Genomic DNA, 13,575 nt, shown 5'->3' on the forward strand with positions numbered 1-13,575 from the left:
CAGATGTAGCAGGTAGGGTTCCCCAGTTCCTATAGGTTGTCTCTGGATGTAAATCTCCTGTCGTGCCTGGGCTGTGAGGGCTGAGGACTGACTGCTGACCCATCTCGTGGCCTGCTGAAGTCCACAAGAGGCTGCCTGTCCACTTCTGTGCTCCTTAGAAGCCCCTCGACAGGGATGCTGTCTCCAGAACTGGCTTCTTCCCTGCGTCTGGGAAATGGGCAGCCTTTCCAGAAACCCCTTGGGGACGGGATGTTTCCCCTGCGTGAGATAATGCTAAACGTTGTGTACGTTTCTGTGCTGTTCAGGCAATGTTACCTTTTCCTTAGAAGTTAACCAGGACAAAGAAATTGTCAAATTGTGCTTAATTATGACCTGAAGGTCAGAGATGAGGAGCCTGAATTCTGCCGCGTGGTTCTCCGCTGGCAAGGAGGTGGTGAGGATGCTCTTTTAGGGAGGTGAGAGAGGTTTGTGTTTTCGCCCTGGGGAAAACAATGTGCCCTAGCTATCTAGGGTTGAAAACCACACCAAGAACCAATGAACACCAAGCACTTGAGCTGCCTTTCCTGCCTGGAGCTGACCTCTGCATGCTGCTCTCGTACGGCGGAAAGTGCCTGGCTCCTCTCCGTGCTTTTACCTCCAGACAGTTCCTGTTCTTTAATTGCTTCAAGGTATTCAAAAATAGTCCTCCCCGCCTCCCACACCTCATTTCTCCCTTTTGGTGCTGAGCAAGGGATTGACCATGCACCTACTCCTCAAGCAGCTTGTGCGCACGATGGAGCAAGGCACCTGCTCCTCGCTTTGCTTCCCAAGTACCAAAAAATCTTCCAGCGCTTTATAAATGGAGACACGGTGAGCGGTACAACGTCAGCGGTTGTACGTGTTTACCAAGTTCCTCGTAAAGCTCTGCGATCCCTTGCTCGGAGATTTGGGGGGGGAATGAACTTTGTGTCCAGGTTGTTTTGCCAGAATTCTGAATGTAAAAGGATTCGCTTGTAAGCTGTGCGTTTCTTCGTGCTCGTGGAAGAATAAATAAAACAATACCCTGCTCCATTGCCAGAAAACAGCGCTGAATAATAAATTTAGAAACTAAAAGGTCTGTATGTAAAGTAGATCTCACAATGCATTATGCAGAAAGCAGGAAGGTGCTGGAGAGGGAAACCTCTGGCAGAAGGCAGGCTGGGGAGATGGACGGTTTTGCGGAGAGGTCAATGAGATGTGGATTGAATCCCGAGCTGGCACGGGTCCTGTAGTGACCTTGGGCGAGTTGTTTCTCCGTGCCTCCATTACCTCCTCTCGAAAACCTGGATGCGGTTTTCCTGTCTAAGGATTTCCTCAGAATAAATGGATGTTCCCGAAGCACTTGGTGAACCCCAGCCGAGGAGCACGACAGACCTCCAGCAGCCGCCTTGTGCAGAGGGCAGAGCAGGCAGGTACCTGGAAACACTCGGGAGAGCTTTCTTTGGCTTCTGCTAGGCACGATGCTGAGCATCTCCCTGGGTCTGCTCTCATCCCCGTGCCCCAGACGGGCAGCAAAAGGCTGTAAACCAGCTTGTTAGCTCTCCACTTGCGTGCCTCGAAGCAGTTTGAGTTCTCCTGTGCTTTGTACACAGGGAAAAGGAGGTGTGGAGGTTGTGTGACTCCCCCCGGGCGTTGGAGGGCGTCCCAACTCATCCTCGAGGCAGCAATTCACTTCACCTGCATGCTTGGGATGGTCAGTTCTGCCGTCTCTTCGGGGTTTTCCCCATTGATCTGTCGTAAGCTCTCAAAAGCATCAGCCAAAGTACGAGCCCAGCTGCTTTATGGGGTCTTGCCTGCTGGGGTCCGTCAGCTGCTGATGCTTCTTTGGGGTTTTCTTGCACTGTAACTTTGAAGAGGGGTCTCCTGTGCTGTCAAGGCAGGGCGAAGCCTGGCTGGAGAGAAGGAAGAAGTACAGGAACAGTGTCAACATGCATGATACTTTCCCCTAATGCCTGTCAGCCTCTGACCTTTTCAGTGCAGGTGATTTCCTTGCAGGAGGGAGGACGCCAAGGGGCTGTCCCGGAGTGTTTGCCCAGGGCTGCTTCACCCCGTGGGTGGGAGGCAGGTTTGGCTCCACGTGCTAAATGTTTCTTGGCTGGGATAAAAGCTTTATAAAGCAGAGGATGCAGTTTATCCCCCGAATTTACAGCTTACAAGACCTTTTTTTGGTTGCATGTGGAGCAGCGTTGATCTTCGCCTAGGAGACTTTCTCGGTACCTGCGAGCTCTTGGGGCGGCACAAATCCCCCGTGCTGATTCCTGAGGCACGTGAAGCATTTCAGAGTGAGCTCTCCATCTGCTGCTTGTAAAGATCTGCTCTCAAACACACCTAAAGCACACACCTAATAGATTTATTCTCCTTGTTCAGTCGCAGGAGGAAAATCCTCTAAATGCTTCTGTTCCCAAAATGATTGGAGATTTGGGGGGTAATCCTATTCTTTAAGGGAATTAGGAGGTAGAAAGTTATCGTTGCTGAAGGGTTGTTTTGTGTGCGTTTCTTTTTCCTTTCACCAGAAACACTGTTCCTCGTTGTCAAAAAAAGAGAAGGGGGAGGAATATGTTGTTCTTTGTTTAGCAAAAAGATAAAGGGCTTACACTTCCTGCTTCAAAAAAAAAAAAAGTGATTTCTATTTGATTTCATTTTTAGTGCTGGTGACAAAGAAACGTGGCAGTAGAAACCGTCTATTCAAGGCTGGCCAGATAAAGCAAGGACGCCGCTAGCACACGCTCCCCGACCTCGCAGATCACCAGGAAGGAGCCTGCATGGCAGAGGTGGGTACAGTGCCTCATCCTCCTAAACAGGGCCAGCAAAGGGAAGGTTTGTGCTACCACACTGCCGTGATAACACCGCAGACTCGTCATTTGATGAGGAAGGGGAGTGAGGATGGGCATGGGTGCACACACAGAATTTGGGAGCTCTGATTTAGCAGGCACAGATTGTAGATTGTCCTCCTGGAGAGCTCAGCGTGTTGCACCCGTGGCACCACACTCTGCCTGACAATCCACCCCTAGGTTATTTAATGCTATTGGATTCTCTGGATGACCATGAGTTTAAAATTTCCGGGCTCTATTCACAAATATGCTGAAAAAGGGACAATATTTCATTAATTTTACAGGGAAATGGACAAAAGGAGGTGCAAGCAGGGAGTGCTCAGGTGTTTGCAGAGGGACTTTGGTTACTGAACATTTGCATGACTTTGCTGGCACCCCCATATTAGACCAGCCTGGCTCTTTCCACTAGAAATGCAAAAAGCGTGAGAGCCCCCAATATTCCCATAACTTCACTGGCACAGAGAGCCCTGAGGAGGTGAGGAAAGCTGGGAAAATGTCCCTGGATTTGAAGCAGGATGTGACAGCGTGCACCAACAGCAATTCAGTCCCGCAGCCCCGTGCTGAGGGAGAAGGAGCTGCAGCGTGCAAACGAGGCGTGCCAAAGAAGTCGGTCAGATTGGCGTTTGGGAAGAGCCTGGGGTAATTACCGACTTTCTGATTTCCCAGGAGCTCTCCTTGCCTCTTTTTGTGTGCGTGTAATTAGGTCTGTCGGGCAGCGACGCTGCGTTATGTCAACAAGAGTTTCTCGGTGAGGGGCTCGATCAGTTTAATGGACTAAATGGTGCTGGGGAGAGGGAGGAATGGGTCGGCTGCAGAGCCCAGCAATGTTCCTCCTCCTCCCAAACTTCTTTTGGGGAAATACGGAAATCAGCAGCCTTTTTCACCAGGGCTGCTCATTTCTCTTAAATAAAATACTGAAGTCTCTCTTGGTAAGACCACAGATTGGGTTTTCATTTTAAGTCCTAATAACAACGTGTTACAACCTCCAGCTCTATCTACTTGATAGGAATAAAGTCCTAGACACTCTTTCAGACTCTCCTTCGTTACTAAAGTGCTTTCTTTATCACCAGCACATATTTCATGCTGACAGTCAATACTTTTAACTGATCCCAAGCCACGCGTGCTGCATTTCAAATCCCTCCCCAGCCTCCTGTAGTCTCTCCTGTGTGGTCTTCTCTAAGCCAGCAGCAGAGTTCATTTGTCAGCTTCAGGTTTCCGAGCATATGGATTATTTTTTTTAATTCACAGCCCACGTTTTTAGGTCAGGAGGATAAAGTTTGTTCTGTATCAGCTGAAGTAGAGAGCCACTGAAAGGATTAGATGGCAGAACAGCTGCAGAGGATCGTGTGTGGGGTGATGGCCTGGAGTTAGCTTTCCAAGGATGCCATTTGCCATTTTAGGGAGTCCAGTTTGCCACTTCTTTGCTGTTTTGGGGCTCATAAATGGGCAGAGCTGCTAAAATGGAACAAGGTTTAGATGCAGTCATAACTGATAACCTTTGGGACTGTGTTTACTTCCTGGGGGGCTGCAGTTTTCTCTGGCCAGTCGGAAAGCAGCACATACACACCCCTCCTCTATCTTTTTTGCTCACATTTATGTTCCTTTATTTCTGTCGTGTGTCAGCGCCTTGCATGTAATCCATGGCACCCCCAAAGAAGAGAACAGCAGAGCTGGTTTTCCCGTGCGTGCCTTGAAGTTGAGCTGTTTTTCAGATTCGCTGCCGTTCCAGTGAGCATGTGCTTTGGCATTTCCCTCAGGAGAAGTGTTAACAGAGCGGCTCTCATCTCCTGGCCAGCTGTTTGCAGAAAACTGGTAGCAGTTCTAGGATCCTTGATGCCCCTTTGAGACAGCGTTGAAATTGCAGGGACCGACCAGTCTGCACGGATGGTGACAGCATGAACTTCATTTCCTGGAGAGAGCTTAAAAATAAATAAATAGTACAGACCTTAAAAACTTCTTTTTGCCTTCAGTCAGTCAGCTGCTTTGTACACTGGTGCATGCTAAAAATCCTGCTGTTGTAGAGCAGTGGTCCCAGCGGCACGATGCAAGTGTGCTGTTCCTGCCAGGGCTCCCTGTGCCTGAGTGACAGCCCCGTGCAGCAGAGCTGGGGATTTACATTCATCACCAGCCTCTCGCAGCCCCAGCAAATGGAGGTTGGTGTACAGAGAGCAGCATGAAAATGTTCTGCCAGGAGAGCCGAAGCCTCCCCCATCTGCCTGCACCGACGACGCTGCCAAGATCGGAGAAAGCTGATTTCGTTTTTTTCCTGACTTTTTAGCCCTTTTCATCTGCCCAGCTTTCTGAGATTTACACCGGTGGTGCTTGCCAGACAATGCTATGACTTTAAAAGCTGCTTTCGTTTTTAACTGCTGTGCAGCTCCCAACTGGGGGTCGTGTTGGGGGGGGCGAGGGGGAAATTCTCATTCAATCATGCAGCATTACATTACCAACAGCAAAGAGCCCTGTAACAAAACGGGCTTAGGAATTGTGCATTTTTAGTCCACTTCTTTCCCTTTGGTTACAGTTTTTTCCTGGTTGAAGTCAAATCTTCAGTTTATTCCTCTGACACAACTTGTGTACTGCAGGGAAAAATTATTCATGACTTATCTCTGCTCTTTTAAGGTGAACTTCTGGTTTGCTTTGGCTGGTTTTCAGAGCTCCGTTTTAGCTGCAGGTTGCTTCCTTGCCTTCTTCCTGCTAATTCTCGATGAGGAGATGAGGGGAGTATGAAATAGATGTAGTGAAAAAATGACTGTCACCATTGTAGGTGACTTTAATTAAAAATTGAAGCGGAAATGAATAAGCTTCTCGTGAGGCTGTGCAAGAATTGCCACTGTGCCCAATGCTATACTCATCAGTGATGTGGGAAGGCCAGTATATAAAAAATATCCCAGAAACGTGGATAACTCAGATGCTACTAATAAAAAGGAAGGAAAGTTTCTAGTGGCAACACAATCACATGGCCAAGACTCAGTGCTGAATTGGCCACATCCTTGTGTTTTATGCAAATTTGAGGTAGCCATTCTCCTAATTCAATGCCACAGCAGTTTTCCATGCGAAAAGGGCATATCTAAGCAAGCTGATACCACTTGCGTGGCATGGTGCCACGCAGATCCTAACTCCAGCATCTTTGCTTTGATGGACAGCATAGACAGGAGCCCTTTTTCCAGTTTTGACCAGAAATTTTATCTCACGTGCAGTGAGTCTGCAGAGGTGGTCGTAACCGCAGTAGGTACGTTCCCTTTAAACTTTCTGCAGCAATGAATCGAAATTTTCCAGCAGGAAATGAAAGCAAAACACTTCATCTAAAAATTCCTCATCAGCTCTAGTCACTGGAGCCGAACAATAGTGATTACACTCAGTTATGCAGTACAAATTCCCAGTGCTGCTGTGTCCCCGGATCACAACATGCCATTAAGAGGCGGGTAGGGAGAGCAGGTGTACGTCAATATCCCCCTTTTGTACGTGAGGGGACGGGGACTTGCAGATGTCAAGCAGCTTCCCCAAAGTTTCACAGCAAGACAGTGGCAGAAAAAGGAAACCAGATCTAAGGGCTGGGATTTTCTGGTCTGGCCACCGAAACATGCAGCCCTAATGAAAAGCAGAGTGCTCAGCGAGAGCCACATGTCTGCACCTGATGAATCCCATCACCTTCTCAGGTTTACTGCTGTTTACCCTGGAGATGTTAAACACGTACAAAGGTTGCTCTTCGGAAAGAGAGGACAGTTCCTTTTAAAAACGAGCATCGTCTTAGGTCACTACAGGGTCGTTTTGTTGGCATTGTCTGAATGTATGCCTGTTCTCTTGCAGGAATGGCAGAGCATCAGCCGTGCAGCAGCAATGAGAGAGACTGACGTTCCTATGAGTCTCTCCTGGCTCGGCCTCCACGATGGCTGGTGCCTCTGCATATTCATCAGATGGTAATGCAGGATGTCGAGAGCAGCGGTGGAGTTTGGCTTGAGCCCGTTGTGTTCTTCCCCTGCTGGCTGAGACTTCTGAATTGCCATGACAACGCTGTGACACTTCCAGCAACTCGCCCGCAGACCGAGGGTGGGCTGGGGTGGGTGAGAAGGTCGGCGAGCAAGGCTAACGGGATCGAAAGCTGCAGCGGCAGCAAAACGACTGCAGGAGAGCCGTCGTCGCGACACGATGAAATTCCCATTCTATTGGCTCCTCGTTAAGCAGGCACAGTAACCCTTCTTTGCAGAGACTTGCTGTAAAACCCATTTTGGTTATGGCTACTGATCCAACGTGACTGGGCACGCGGTGACTTTTGAACTCATGACTGGATATACGATGTTGCGGAATGGGGGAGTGGGGAACGGAGGCCAGCCATGGTTGTTGAGGTGGTCCAGTCGGATCCGGCTCACCTGGCTTAGTTTCACCCTCTTTATTATCCTTGTCTTCTTTCCCCTCATCGCACACTACTACCTAACCACCATCGACGACGCGGACGATGCCGGCAAGCGCATCTTCGGCCCTCGGACCGGCAACGAGCTGTGCGAGGTGAAGCACGTGCAAGACCTGTGCCGCATCCGCGAGTCGGTCAGCGAGGAGCTGCTCCAGCTGGAAGCCAAGCGGCAGGAGCTCAACAGCGAGATCGCCAAGCTCAACTTGAAGATCGAGGCCTGCAAAAAGAGCATTGAAAACGCCAAGCAGGACCTGCTGCAGCTGAAGAATGTCATCAGCCAGACGGAGCATTCCTACAAAGAACTGATGGCTCAGAACCAGCCAAAGCTTTCCTTGCCAATCCGGCTGCTGCCAGACAAAGATGATGTGACCTTCCCCCTGCCAAAATCCAACCGGAACTGCAGGCTGCACAATTGCTTTGACTACTCACGATGCCCGCTGACATCTGGCTTTCCAGTCTACGTCTACAACAGTGACGATTACCCTTTTGGTAGCTCCTTAGACCCTTTAATTAAACAAGCCTTTGAGGCGACTGTCAGAACTAATGTTTATGTTACTGAAAATGCAAATATTGCTTGTGTGTATATAATTTTAGTGGGGGAAATGCAAGAGCCCGTAATGCCAAAACCTACTGAACTAGAGCAACAGTTGCACTCTCTGCCATATTGGAGGACTGACGGACACAACCATCTCATCATCAATTTATCGAGGAAATCAGAGACTCAGAACTTTATTTACAACATCAGCACGGGGCGTGCCATGATTGCCCAGTCCACCTTTTACGACGTGCAGTATCGACCAGGGTTTGATATTGTGGTATCACCCCTGGTCCACGCTATGTCTGAACCCAACTTCCTAGAAATCCCGCCCCAGGTGCCAGTCAAGCGTAAATACCTGTTTAGTTTCCAGGGGGAGAAAATTGAGTCTCTCCGATCCAGCTTGCAAGAGGTTCGCTCTTTCGAAGAGGAGATAGAAGGCAATGCCCCAGCTGACTACGACGATCGCATCATTACCACCCTGAAGGCCGTTCAGGACAGCAAGTTGGACTTTGTTTTGGTGGAGTTCACGTGCAAGAACCAGCCTAAGGCGAGTCTGCCCACTGAGTGGGCTCTGTGTGGAGAAAGGGACGACAGACTAGAGCTACTGAAGCTATCTACTTTTGCACTGATAATCACCCCGGGGGACACCCGCTTAGTGATCTCCGCTGGGTGTGCCATGAGACTGTTCGAGGCTCTGGAAGTCGGAGCCATCCCGGTGGTTCTCGGAGAGCAAGTTCAGCTACCCTATAACGATGTGATCCGGTGGAACGAGGCAGCCTTAATCATACCAAAGCCACGTATCACAGAAGTGCACTTTCTTCTGAGAAGCATTTCTGACAATGATCTGCTCGCCATGAGGAGGCAGGGCCGCTTCTTGTGGGAGACCTACTTCTCCACCTCCGACAACGTTTTCAGCACAGTCTTAGCTATCATAAGGACTCGAATCCAAATCCCGGCTGCTCCTATCCGAGAAGAAACTGCGGTGGAGATCCCCCACCGGTCGGGCAAAGCTGCTGGCACAGACCCCAACATGGCAGACAATGGCGACCTGGACTTGGGGCCTGTGGAAACCGAACCACCCTATGCATCTCCCAAGTATCTCCGCAATTTCACCCTCACCGCAATGGACGTCTACAGGAATTGGAATTCTGCTCCAGGGCCTTTCCACCTCTTCCCCTATACTCCCTTCGACCCTGTTTTACCATCGGAAGCAAAGTTTTTAGGGTCCGGGACTGGATTTCGACCCATAGGTGGAGGAGCAGGTGGCTCTGGGAAGGAGTTCCAGGCTGCTTTGGGTGGCAACGTCCCCCGGGAGCAGTTCACAGTCGTGATGCTAACGTACGAGCGGGAGGAAGTGTTGATGAACTCCCTAGAAAGGCTCAATGGTCTCCCGTACTTAAATAAAGTGGTGGTAGTGTGGAACTCTCCCAAGCTTCCCTCCGAGGATCTCTTGTGGCCAGACATCGGTGTCCCGATCATGGTAAGAAAGATGTAGACCCTGTGGTCTCGCTTCCCGGTGGGGTTTGTATATTAAAGTTGGCTGTAGCCATTCTGAAGAGCGTCGGCTCGGCTTAGTCATCCGGGACAGCATTCAAATCGCATCCTTGCGGATGTCTGTACCTGATCTGGCCTCTTTATTGGGGAGAAAAACAGGGAGATGAAAGGTATGACTCAGCTGACCCATTTTAGGTGCGCGCGTGAGAATGCCATGGCTTGTCTTCTGGAAAGGCTCGTTTCTCTCCGTGACTTCAGAGGTGGGTGAACTCGGGCAAGATGAATTGGTATCGTGAGAGACAGCCTGCAGCCTTCAGCTTACGGGCTGTGGGAGCTGATACACAGAACGATATGAATTGTAAAAGTAAGGGGTCTTTGCAGTGCCAGGTATTTAGCACTCTTGAAACAATAATTGCGTGCATAGAGCCCAATATGAATCTTGGGGCTTAAGGGTAAGAGATTCCCTTTTTATTGAGAATCTTTGCTCAGGCACTTCAAGTATCACACTGTGAGGACAGGTGGCACCTTATAAATATCTAAATAGTGACTGTTGCTGCACCTTACCTGATAAATCTTTCACAAAAACAAGAGAGGGACACACTGAAGCTGTGCTGTGCAGTAGATAAGGGCCTCCAAAGGCATTTATCATGTTGTATTACAAGGGAGGAGAGAAGGGAAAATGGGGTAAAGCATTAGCCAAGACCTATGTAACCATGAGAGTTTCTGTCGTAGTGAGTTTGGGTCAGATTTGGGCTGATTTCTTCCCAGCCAAACTGAAGAATTGACACCTTGAAAGACCAATGTGCCTTCTGGTGCCCAGCTTCTCCCTTGCATATTGGCAGCGTTGCTTCTAATGAGCTAATTCTCCCTTAATTAATATTTATTTCTTTGTTTTAGGACTTTTCTGTAGTCTCCGCATGACTTTCTGCACTGGGCATTGTTAGTGATCAATATTAAATATAAATCTCCAGCTGCACTCAGAAAGAGAGCACAAGCATAAAGGCAGTAACAAGAAGCAGCGCTGTGTTGTTTGAATCCGGTCATGTTTAGAGGACAAATGGAAGGATAATGCGTTACAAATTAGGGAAGGGAAAAATAAAAGAGGGAGATGGTATTTAAGTACGCAAACTGCATGTGCTTTATGTGACAGGGCGCCGCTAAGCTTAATAGCAATGTGAGCTTTATGCTTCATGCAAGGAGATTCATTGATTTAATATTTCGTTTTATTATTATTGTGATGAATAAATCCTTCTGCTCACATTTAAAAACCCTTATGGTCCAGGGACAATGAGGAGAGAAAATTGCTTGGATAATTGCGAAATAATCTTTCACATTAGTCCTGTTGAATGCTTGAATTCTCTAAAGTCTTCGCATTGTGTCTGCTTCAAAACCATGCACTCCTCCGGAGCTGAAGAGTTGGGAATCGCTTCTCTTTGGAGTCACTAATGGGTGTTATTTGTGCGAGAAAAATATGTTTCTGTTGATGGACGCTAATGCCTTTTTTCCTCTGGTCTCTTTTGTACATCTATTGTGTCGGGGTCCCACTTGTTTTTTGGGGACTTTGACATGCACAAGCCTTTCGCACGCACAGTTTTTCTACATGCCATGCTTTAGAAGAGCCTCGGGCTCTCAGGATCCCCTACATGAGCCCTAACCCTTTGCAGCCTCCAGGCATCCATCTCGCAATGTGCTCGTCCACCTCCAGACTGTCTGGTTAGATCGTGCTGGGGGCCTGTAAGTATTCCTCAATACTGTGCCCCCTGGTTTGGCATCACAGTGGGAGAAAAACTTACTTGGGCTTCATCAAACGGTGACAAGTCCTAAGAGGCACCGCCACAAGGACCTGGGGAACAGAGCAGAGACGCAGTGTGCCGCAGGCAGGGGAAGAGGCAGTGGTAAGAAACACAGCCCTTACAGCTTCAGCTGCTGCTGAAAGCAACTACAAAGCTGTGGGTTTCATCTCCTTGCAGGGAAAAAAGCGTCTTTCGATGGGGAATATCCAATTCTCTCAGATCTTCGAGCGGCGCTGTATCCTTGTGTAGCAGATACGCTCCGTAACGTCCCCACAGCTGGCCAGCGTGCGGGCTGCTTGGTGCATCCCAAATCCCACTGAGGTGCTGCTGGAGCTGGTGAAAAACTTACTTTGTGCTTTTGCTGGGCAGCTTTCTGCTGGCAGGATTCAAGGAGGAGAGCTGTGCTGACCTTCGGTTGTTGATCAGGAATTGGACTTGATGGTCCCTGTGGATCCCTTCCAGCTCAGGGTGTTCTGTGATTCCCCGATTCTGCCACAGTTCCTTGAAACTCAGTTTTCAAATCCTGTTATGTGGTTTCAGATTTAAGAATCACATTATGTGGTTTCTTTTCCCTGGTGGGCTGGCAAGAGCAGAACTTGAAGCTGTGTTGGCTCTTTGACTCTTTCACGGATAATGAGATAAACAGGGCTACAGAATATATTTGATTTTTTAAAATTATTTCGGTATAGATTTCTTGCGATGGCAACATTTAGTAGACAAACCATCAAGGTTCCTTAGCTGCACAGAGTGTCTACGATAACATATTCTGGTCCTGTGCTGAGCTAGGTGCAGATACAATGTGCTGTAAAGCTGTGTGTAGTCACTCAAGGTTTCCCTTAGAACAGATGTAGATGGATTGCCCTCGAGTTTGAAGTGCCTTTGTGCCGTGCAGATTGTTCCCATCTCACATTAAGGAGAAAAAAAAACAAGGTTCCAAATGAGTATTCGTGTTTGTGCAAGCCTGAAAGCTTCCTTCCCGCAAGTGTTTGCATCTGTAGCACTTCACCAGGTGAACCTGGCAAACAGAAGAGCCTGGAGAGCGTCACCGCGGCCGTGCTGTCAGCGACGTCTTGGCTGTCCCTTACCTTCTGAGCTGGCTTTTGAACCTCAGCAATCGGTTGTCCCTCGAGATGGCTGTGACATCTGCCAAAGCCGAAATATCCTCAAGGAGTTAAAGCCTGCCCAGGCCACCCAGTGCCTGCTTTTGGTGCCAGCAGGTGGGCTCTGTTCGGGCAGGGCGCGAGCTCTCCTGCGTGCACCTCGCTAGGGAGTGCTCCTGCTGTTTCTGTGCTCCTGGGGGGTAAAAGGGAGAAGGGTTTGGGATTAAATCTCTGCTCTGAACAGGCAGAAAGACTGCACCAGGGTTTGAGTGATAAGGGGTAACTGGCTGCGGCTCCTGCATTAACCCTGGAAGGATTTCCAGCAGCGGAATGAAGACGGAGTCGGTAAGGAGACCTCGCTCGGTCCTGGGACAGAGACTTCCAGCTTCCCCGCTCAGCCTCTCCGTGCTCAGGATTTCTAAATAACATCCAGCTGACGAGAGGAGAACCTCGCTCTTCGCTTTGCAGTTCCCTGACAGCTTTTTCATCCGCACGAATAAAAGCGAAGGGAAACAAACGAGGCAAAACACCGAGGAAACCACACGGGCAGCCCACACAAATGGTAATAAGATGCACCCAAGACGATTCAGATCCCGCTGCGCTTTTCCCTGCGCTCAGGCGCCGGTGTGCTGCTGGTTTCTGGTGGCTGCGGGGCACTCACTTGTGCTCCTCATCCCAATTTTGGCGTAGCAGTTTGCCCAGCCTGATCCTGAATGACCAAGGTGCGGGGTTTCAGCAGCTCCTCCGCAGCTGGCTCAATGCCTTCGTGTGGCTCTGAGCAGGGCACGGACTGGGGAAAGGGGAACAGGAGTCATTTCTCTTCTTTCTAGTCTGGTTTTAATCCTGAAAACAAAGTGTTTGGACAGCCAGACCCACTTAAGATGTATTTCAGAAGGCTGCCGGCGCTGCGTATGCCCTCAGCTCGGTAGAGAAAGCACAAAGCCCCAGCCAGCGAGCTGATTAAACTCTGGAGCAGCTTGCACTCAAAACAGCCGCAGATCCTCTAATGCAGCAATTAAATTATCCATTTCCCTTGCAGAAACTTACTTAAAGCCCCCCAGGACTGCAGCCTGAGCCAGGAAAGCAAACAGAGCTCAGCATCCTCCCCTTCCCTCCTCCACGCGTGCTTTTTCCTCCCCACATTTCTCAGCCTGTTGGTCGTGCCCTGGAGACCGGGCATGGGAGGACTGAGCCCAGGAGGGCCCTAAATTTGGTTAAAATCTCAAGTAAAAAAATTAAAAAAAAAAAACTTGGCCCCATCTACGCACTCTCTTCCGTCTGACTCCAGCATCTTCGGGTCTGTCTGTCTCTCAAACGGGGCAAAGATGCATTTTTAACATTTTTTCACGTTCTGTCCTGAGTTAATGAGAAAGCATCTCGTTTGTAAGTT

General features: G+C 49.2%; 1 protein-coding gene across 20 annotated transcripts in view; it reads left to right on the forward strand.

The window, feature by feature from the left end:
* EXTL3 (exostosin like glycosyltransferase 3) overlaps window positions 1-13,575 on the forward strand; it is a 130,418-nt gene that overhangs the window by 96,178 nt on the left and 20,665 nt on the right. For 18 of the 20 annotated variants that reach the window (XM_040554185.1, XM_040554178.1, XM_040554187.1 and 15 more), the window contains 2 exons: window positions 2,665-2,789; window positions 6,660-9,278. In XM_040554185.1, coding sequence (XP_040410119.1) covers window positions 7,131-9,278 — 2,148 coding nt within the window. In that variant the 5' untranslated portion in view covers window positions 2,665-2,789; window positions 6,660-7,130. The remainder of the gene's footprint in view (window positions 1-2,664; window positions 2,790-6,659; window positions 9,279-13,575) is intronic. The other 2 variants (XM_040554176.1, XM_040554177.1) reach the window with 1 other exon arrangement.

The sequence above is a fragment of the Cygnus olor genome, chromosome 3 (genome assembly GCF_009769625.2).
Source record: "Cygnus olor isolate bCygOlo1 chromosome 3, bCygOlo1.pri.v2, whole genome shotgun sequence".
NCBI classification, from domain to species: domain Eukaryota; kingdom Metazoa; phylum Chordata; class Aves; order Anseriformes; family Anatidae; genus Cygnus; species Cygnus olor.